The following is a 9,561-nucleotide window of genomic DNA, read 5'->3' on the forward strand; positions in this document are numbered from 1 at the left end:
AAAACACAATATAGCATGAGTATAATATCAACAATGATCATAATAATCATTCAGGACTTTCAGTCCAAAACAGATGAGTGACAATTGGAAAAGTCACTAAAGTGGGTTCCGTTCCCTCTAGCCATGTGATGATAGGGTCACCAGGGCTTTATAAATAAGTGATCCTTTCACTAGCTTATCAAGATAGGTGCTCGATGAACTGGTCACCAATATAACCTACATCATGACCATAGAGTCATAACCGTGGGATTCCGCTCCCTAGCCATGTGACAAACCGTCACCTAGGCCTTTGGCCCTGGCTCTAAGTAACTAGTCCTAGACTAGTCAAGTGCTTAGAATTTTCATCGACCTTAGAGTCAGTCCAGCATTAATGCTCCTTGAGTCATTCAATGCTGATGTCGATTAGATCTAATCTTTAATTGGCCATGCGTTCAGGACGCTTATGTCGTTTCTGACTCTCAGGTCAGTAAGGATTGAAACCCCGAGCCAAAAACCTTTAAACACACTCAAAATGGGATTCTGAAGGAACAGAGAGCACTACACTATTGCTCACTAGTGCCCTAGAGCTATTCTCAGAACCCCAAACCATCCAACAGAGCACTGGGTAGCACTATAGCGCTCTCTGGTGGGCGCTGTAGCGCTACACCCAGCCAAATCCTCCCCTAAAACCTTTTCCTTTGACTCCTTCAATTTCAACTCGATTCCAATGCTTCCAAATCTTATTTTTGGTGCCAAATGAACCCAAAAACCATCCCCACATGCCCTAAGCATCACAACCACAAGAACCCTAGCCAAAAACTACCAATAAAACCAATCATCCAACCTAGAAATCTCAACTGAAAACCAAAGCTAAAACAGAGTAAACCAGGAAATTTAATGGCTAGAAATTTACCTCAAGCTCATATTATGATGCCCTTAAATGGTGGAACACACTCCCAAGCTCTCAAGACTTACTTCCCAAGCTTGAATCCTCAAGTTAGGCTCAAAAATCCAAAGAGAAAATAAGGAAAAATAAGTACGGGAGAAGCTTTGTTCTATGCTCTGTTTTCTCTTCCTTCTACAGCCTTCAATGGCTTAAATCTATCCTAGGGGTGAAAAGACCAAAATATCCCTAGGTCAAATAAGGATTTCTAAAGGCTCCCAAGGGAAAAATTGACATTTTCCACCTATTTCGTTAATCATAATTAACGCTCTCCAATTCCCGCTATTCTCGATATTCTCAAACACCAATAATTCATATCATGTTACCCTTTAATTCCCAGCAACGCTATAATCATAAAAATCACCCCGAGACTCACCCCGAGCCCCGAACTTAAACCTGATATGACTAAACCGCTAATTAATATTCAAAGATCGTCTCATGCTGAATAGCTCGAACAAACCCACATTATAATGTGGTCTCAACAATAGGTCATCGACATGCACACAAATATACAATTACGCCCTCAACGGGCTAAATTACCAAAACACCTCTGTAATGAAATGTGAACCCACATGCATGCATTTAACATCATATTATAATATAATTCACATATACATGCATATAATCATTTAATGGCATCATTAAACAATTATGGCCCTCCCGACCTACTAATTCCGCCATTAAACTGCATTAGGGATTTTGGGGCATTACAATAATGGCCTAATCTTCCTAGGAAGGTTAGGGATGATTCCATATGCTAGTGATGTTATTTTGTTACTTTGATTTATTATGTTCTTAATGTAATGTATTTGAGTTATTTATGTTCTTTCATCCCCATCTCTATTTTGTTATCTTTATTTACTTGTGCTAATAGTATATAGGATTAGTCATGCTGTTTCTATGTGCTTCTAATTAGTAAAAGTAATATTGATACATAATTTTATGTCTAATCTTCTATTGCATTATTTTTTTGATCAAGAAGGAAAAAACTTCATTGAACAAAACAGACAAATACAATCAAGGCCAAAGCCTAAACCGAAACCAACAAACAATCAAGAACCCACCCTCACATTACATACAATTGGAGCTTCTTCAAGAAGCGCTTGAAAAGAGGGGTATCTTTCCTAGTATGAACCATATACAATCTATACTTCACTAAGGTAATAATTTCTTTAGCTATACTATAAGCTGACAATGAAAAACCATCATATAAGCATCTATTCCTATTCCTCCAAATACTATATATCACAGCAGCAAGAATCATGCTCAAAGTGAGACTAAAATTGTTATTAAACCCAGCACCTAAGCTGACTGTCCAAGTCAAGTACTTAGAAGACCAGGTTGGAAAACCAATCCAGGAGAAGATGAACTCCAGCACCTTCAAGGACAAGCTACAGTCGAAAAAAAGATGCTGATGGCTCTCCAAATGCTCATCATAGACCAGACACAATAAGCTAGATAAGTGCATATTAACTTTAGCAAGATTATCTCTAGTTAAAAGAAAGGAATTGACCACCAGCCAAAGCACAAATCTATGCTTAGGAAGAATAGATCGATTCCAAATAATTCTGTTATAAGCTACTATTTGCTGGTTTAAGCTACTGATATAAAGCAAGGCTGGTTTAAACTTCCCAGAAAAACCAACAGCCAACACCTCCTCCTTGCTAAACTTGTTTCTTAGATGGCATAGTTTCCGCCAATACCAGCTAGTGTCCGGCTTTATCCCATAGCTCCAAAATTCAGCCCCCTTCAAATAGATATGTTGAATCCACTTGACCCACAATGAATCCTGTTTGTTCGTGACTGCCCAGACATACTTGGCCAGCAAAGCTCTATTCCATTTAGACCCATCTCTAAGGCCAAGACCACCCAAAGCCTTGGGAAGACACACCTGCTGCCAAGAAGCAAAGTGAAGCTTACTGCGAGTCCCCGAAGCCCCCCAAAGGAATTGTCTACAAAGTTTATCGACCTCCTTGATAATGCTCTGAGGAAGAATGAACACATTCATCCAGAAATTACGCAAACCAAACAGCACAGATTGGATGAGAAGCAGCCGGCCAGCATAAGAGAGGTGCTTGCTAGACCAGGTGAATAGTTTAGATCTCATTTTTTGAACAATGATCTCACAGTCCGAGTGCTTCCACTTCGTAGGCCTAAGAGGGACCCCTAGGTAATGAAGAGGAAAGAACCCTTCAGATAAATTCAATAACTGACAGATTTCTTTTTTATCCTCTACAGGAACTCCTCCAAAATAGACCATAGACTTCAAGTTGTTTATTTGTAATCCAGAAGCCTCACTAAATCCTCCAAGAGCACCCTTAAGAACACTAACAACCCCCATATTGCCCTGGCAAAATAGAATAATATCATCGGAAAAACACAAGTTGATCAAATTTATGCTCATACACATTGGATGAAATCGGAAATGAGGGAACCTGGACGCCCATTGAATGCTTCTAGTCAAATATTCCATAATGATCACAAAAAGGAGCGGAGACATAGGATCTCCTTGACGTAATCCTCTTTTCCCCATAAAATTTCCCTGAACCCGGCCATTTAACAGTAAGAAATAATTGGTATTTCTGATACAGTTCATCACCCAACCTATAAACTTCATAGGAAAGCAAACCGACTTCAAGAGGTTTTCCAAATATAACCAATCAACAGTATCGTACGCCTTGCTTATGTCTATCTTTATATCACAACGAGGAGAAGTTACCCTTCTACCATAATTCTTAATAAGATCTTGAAGAATCATGATATTATGAGCAATAGTCCTACCTCGAACAAAAGCACCTTGATTAGACTGAATAAGAGAATGGAGCACCAAAGCCAACCGAGAACAAAGTAATTTAGCCATGACCTTATAAAGAGTCGAACAACAAGCAATGGGCCTGAAGTCAGACGCCTTAGCCGGACTAGCAACCTTAGGAATCAAAGAGATAGTCATTTCATGCAGCTCCTTAGGAAATTTTCCTGTAGCAAAACCATGCTTGACAGCTGAGCATATGTCTTGACCAATTTCCTTCCACAGCAGTTTGAAAAAACCTGATCCAAATCCATTAGGCCCAGGAGATTTGGTGCTAGGAATACTGAAAAAAGCTTTCTTTATTTCCCTGTTAGAGAAGGGAGACAGAAGAGACAGTTGTTGATCAATGGACAATTTAGGACCCATATCAACACAACAAAGATCCACTGAACCAGAGGCCGGTCTGGATGAGCCTAAATGATTCTTAAGGTGCTCAAAAAAATGGTCAACAACCAACTTAAAGTCATCAATTAGAACACCATTATCATTTATGTAAGAAACGATAGTATTCTCAGTCTTACGTTTCTTGAGAAAAGCATGGAAAAACGATGAGTTCATATCCCCCTGCCTAATCCAATTGATCTTACTTCGTTGAGCAAGAAAGCTATGATACATCTGTTCTTGTTTATGGAACTCAGCAGCCTTCTCCTTAACCACCTCCTGTAATCTGATATCAAGAGGGTTAGCTTGGGCGTGAAATTGGGCATCTTGGAATTCCATCGAAGCCAACTGGTAGCCATACCCCACATCACCAATACAGTCCTTGTTGAACCTCTTAAGTTTGTGCTTCAACCTAACTAGACGAATAAAAATAGCTCTAAGACCAGTTGCCTGAACAGGGACCTCCCAGCTACTTAACACAACCTGTTTGAAAACAGTGTGGTTAGACCAAAAATTGTAGTATTTAAATAGTTTGGTTCCCATAGTCACCACTGGTATATTAGATACAATACAATAACAGTGATCCGAAACCACCTCTGTAACGCCCTGGTTACCCCAGAACAGTTACGGTGAACCGGAAATTTGACCCGCTACCCGAGTCCTTTGGTTAAAAACGTGATCTAAGTGTCATTAACAGGTTAAGGTATAAAACCAGTAAAAAGGAAAGGGTACATTTCATTAAGTAAATAAACTGCTCATGAGCCTTTTAAAAATGTTTACAAGTAGTTCAAGTTACAAAAAGAGTTGCTACAGTTCCAAATATACAATCTCCGCCGGCCTAAGCGGCAAAAATAGGGTAAACCCCTAGTCCCTCTGAGAACTCCTTGACCGTGGTGGTCAAGCGGCCCTGTATGTACATTACATCGCCCAAGCTCTCCACTCAAGGCTGGCCAAGCTTTTCCTTTCCTTTACCTGCACCACATAGCACCCATGAGCCAAGGCCCAGCAAGAAAACATAGCAAGACATGATATAATATCAACAACGTTCATAATAACCATTCAGGACTATCAGTCCAACAAGTAGGTGACAATAGCCAAAAGTCACAGTAATGAGCATCGCTCCCTCTAGCCATGTGACGATAGGGTCACCAGGGCTTAACTGATAGGTGATTTCTTACATAAGTTCGTTCAGGACAAGTGCATGGTGATTGGTCACCAACATAACCTTCCTCACAACTCTAGAGTCGAAACTATGGACAACGTCCCTTAGCCTTGTGACAAACAGTCACCGGGGTCATACACCTTGGCTATAGTCATCTGGTCGTAGACCAGGCAAGCGCTTGTAAGTTTCTCGACCCTAGGGTCGGTCTGGCATTAATGCTATAGAGCCATTCAATGCATGATTCTCGACTTTAGAGTCGGTCCCTGACTAGTCAGTGTCTCAAGCAGGTAATCAGCGTTCAATAGCATTTAATATGCAATCCACGTCCACATATATCAACCAGCATGCCTCAAATATCAAACCATACATGCCATATATCTACACAGGGTGCAACTGTATTCATACACTGTTTTCTTACCTCTGGTTCGAGTGAGTATTATAATATGAACGACCCCTGAGAACGATCAACCTTTAAATTCCTCGACGGTCACCTGGTCATAACCAAATTATAGAATTTATCAATAAAAATGATAATCGAGGGTTCCCAAACCAAAACCCAGCCCCCGAGATCTCAAATACAACCCAACCGGGTGCTAGGTCCAACCCCGAGGCCTATGGTTTGAATCCCCGAGCCAAAAACCTCCTTTTAGCAAAATGGGCTCTAAGGGCCGCGGCCCCCTCTGCTGCGCCGCGGCGCCCCCCCCCCCCCCCCCCCCCCCCCCCCCTGACAGAGAAGCTCCCTATCTGCCAGGCGCCAAAGGCCGCGGCGCTCCCCTGCTGCGCCGCGGCACTCAGCCCAGAATGGCTAAGTCGGCCACATGAACCAGTTTTTCTCCCTGTGCAATTCCCTCTCAAACCAGACCTTTAAACCCTCATAAAACCTCCTCCAAACATGTAATTGAATCCCCAAACAACAACCTTAACTCACCCACATTAAACCCCAATCAACCAACACCAAAAACTCCCTTTAATCCTCACTCCCCACATCAAAAACCATGAGTTAAAAACCAAAACGAAAAACAGAGCATGTATAAAAACCAGTGGCTAAAACTTACCTTAGAACTGATTTTGAACCTCCCACACAAGCTAAAACAAGTCTCCAATCCAGCCCTTAAGTTCCTCTAGCTTGAACTATCACCAAGAACACAAAACCATCAAAGGAGCAATGGAGAAGATGAAGCTAAGGTGATGTACGGGTACGGAGGAAGCAAACCCCTGTTTTGCTCTGTTTAATCTACAGCCTTCTAAATCACTTAAGTCATATATATCCTTCCAAAAAGTCCAAAATACCCCTTGTGTCACCTTAAGCCTCTAAACCACCCCAAGGGCAAAATTGGTACATTCCGCTAAACCCGTTAATTATAATTAACGCTTCCCATTTCCCGCTAATCTCAATATCCTCAAACTCCAATATTTCATAACCTGTTACCCTAAAATCCCCGGTAACGCTATAACCTTTAATATCACCCCGAGACTCACCCCGAGCCCCGAGCTCAACCTTGTTATGACCAAACCGATAAATCATGTTTAAAGATCGTCTCATGTCGAAATACTCGAACCAATCCACATTATAATGTGGTCTCACAATATATCATTATCACGCAAACAAATACTCAATTATACCCTCAACGGGCCAAATTACCATAATACCCCTGTAACCAAATGTGGACTCACATGCATGCATTTAACATTATATTATAATATAATTCTCATAAACATGCATAAACACATTTAATAGCGTAATTAAACAGTTATGGCCCTCCCGGCCTACTAAACCAGCCATTAACCATAATAGGGAATCCGGGGCATTACAACCTCCCACCGAAATTTAGCCAAGGTCTGAGTGAAAGTGTCTAACCAATCCTCAGTAATGAAAACATGATCAATTTTTGAAAAAATCCTGGCTGTTCCTTCCTGATTATTAGACCAGGTGAAAAATGACCCTGTAGTTTTAAGATTTTGAACATTAGCCTTCACTTTCCAATCAAGAGCATCAACCAGCTCCATACTAGTAATAGCATTACCCCCCGATCTATCACCACCAGAAAAGGGAGCATTAAAGTCTCCAAGAACAATCCAGGCCTTAACAGATAGCGAGATACGAGTTAGATCCGTCCACATGCTTCTTCTCTTCTCTACAGTGTTGTAACCGTAAATAAAAGTAACACAGAAACATCTCCTGTCACCCACCAACTGAACTTGACAGTGAACTATCTGAGGAGTATCTTCCAACACAGTCAAACTAGCTAGCCCCTTTCTCCACAAGATTAACAAACGCCCTTCTATTATCAGACTGGAGTAGAACTCCCGGTTAGGAAATTTAGAATCCATAAACTCTCTAATTTTATTCCCACGCAATTTTGTTTCCAATAAACCACCAATTCCAATCTTATTTCTTCTAACTATTTCTGGAACTAAATTCTGTTTATTGACACTATTCAGTCCCCTTATATTCCAACTAAGGAAAGAACACTTATCCATTAGTTAAAATTCCTCCAGAAGAGTCATCCACCCTACCGTGCACCTGTTCTTGAAGTACACCATACTGATTCTTCCTGTTATGTTGCCCAGCAGTCTGCTTAGAAAAATCATTGGCACCCTGTCCATGTTTGATCAGGGACGTAGTACGTCTAGGGGTATGCCAGGTATCTTCCTTTTCCTTTTCCTTAAATTGAACCATGTGAGCCTCCTCTGGACTAGAAACATCATTAGGGCCAATGACTGAGTTATCCACTCCATTCTCTCTACCTAACTCCTGGACGTGTTCCACTGTAGTCTTGTTCTCAGATGTATTTCCCTGTTCCATAGTAGTCACTGCCTTAGATCCCACTCCTTTTTCCACCCACATAGGCTTAACATTCTTGCGACAATCTGCCATGGAATGTCCAAACACAGAACAAGTCTTGCATTTGTTAGGCAACCACTCATACTCAATACCCTGCTCAATAATTTGCCCATGTTCATTGACAAATTGTAAGCTTCGGGGAGGGTCATCTGTTATTTCCATCTCCACTAAGACCCTCGCGAACTGAATCCGAGATCGTTCCCTTGTGAATTTATCAACTAATAAGGGTTTGCCAATCGTGCTCACCAATGCACTAATACACTTGCTGCCCCAATATTGCAATCCCAGGTCATGAAGCCGGACCCAAAGTGGCACCGACCGGATTAGCCTAATAGTACTCAAATCTGTTGTCCAAGGTCTGATAATGACAGGTTTCCTATCGAATTGCAAGATTCCATTCTCTAAGACATGATCTCTAGTCGCTTCATCATTAAACTTCACCAAAGTTAACCCCATAGTCATTCTAGAAATTTGGGCAATCCCTAGATGGCCCCAAACTCTCTTTATAAAACCCTCAAATACTGCCATTGGAGGATTCGCTCCCATCACCATGAAAATGACAGCAGAGGTCCAGTTAGCAGACTGAACCTTAACCTCTTCTATGTCTACTTGTGCCAGCTTCTGTCCATTCCTGAAAATAGGTTCAGTGAACTCCAACTTCGGTTCAGAGAAGGAGAGCTTACTAGACCTGAATTGTTGCTAATGTTGCTGAGATTCAGATTGAAAATCCTCGTCCCTGCCTTCATCATTATCTTCGTTCCCAACCGCCCCAGATTGCAGTCTAATATCTGGTTCAGAGCCAATATCCTCTACTCCGATCTCTTGGGTACTCTTACCCCTATGACTCACCTCACCTTTCTGCCGAATCCCAAACCCAGGAATTTTGGACCCCTTCATACTATCAAGCTCTATCTCAGAACCCACCTTACCCTCTGGCGCGCTTACATCCGCCTCATGGGCCACCGGAGGTAACACCTCAACTGGATCTTCATCGTGAATGACTGGCTTACGACTCGTCCTTTTCCTCTTCGCCATGGGAGAGAAAAACCCGAACCTTCAGCCTTATTTGTAATATTTTTTCTATTGCATTATTGCCCTTGGGTATTTTGTCATTTTTAGATTTTTCATAAGATTGACATTGTGCTCCTAAAGTAAAGAACTTTATAACTCAAATGAACTTTTGTTAGAAAAGAATATGGACTTTAATCTTAGATTTTCGAAGTAAATGTTGGGATGTGAACTATTTACTTGTGTATTTTTGTAAATCAAGTAACTAAGTAACCAAACAAGCATAAACTTTTCTATTTCTCAAACTCTTGATTATACCTTACTTTTATTTCATTTATCTCATTTTATCATTTCATCAAAAAGACAATAAAAAATTCTTAAATCTCTTTTCATTTCCATTTTTTTATTTATTTCATGTTTCTAACTTTTTGTGT

At 41.0% G+C, this 9,561-nt stretch overlaps 1 protein-coding gene across 1 annotated transcript; it reads right to left on the bottom strand.

Moving 5' to 3' along the window:
• Positions 1-1,988: 1,988 nt before the first annotated feature.
• On the bottom strand, positions 1,989-9,154 carry LOC133805478 (uncharacterized). Its single transcript, XM_062243667.1, has 4 exons — positions 8,969-9,154; positions 7,799-8,776; positions 7,090-7,695; positions 1,989-4,595 (listed from the first exon to the last, which is right to left on the bottom strand). Exons 1-4 carry the CDS (start codon positions 9,152-9,154, stop codon positions 1,989-1,991), a joined length of 4,377 nt encoding a protein of 1,458 aa, XP_062099651.1.
• Between the last annotated feature and the right edge of the window lie 407 nt (positions 9,155-9,561).

This window comes from Humulus lupulus, chromosome X (assembly GCF_963169125.1).
Source record: "Humulus lupulus chromosome X, drHumLupu1.1, whole genome shotgun sequence".
NCBI classification, from domain to species: Eukaryota; Viridiplantae; Streptophyta; class Magnoliopsida; order Rosales; family Cannabaceae; genus Humulus; species Humulus lupulus.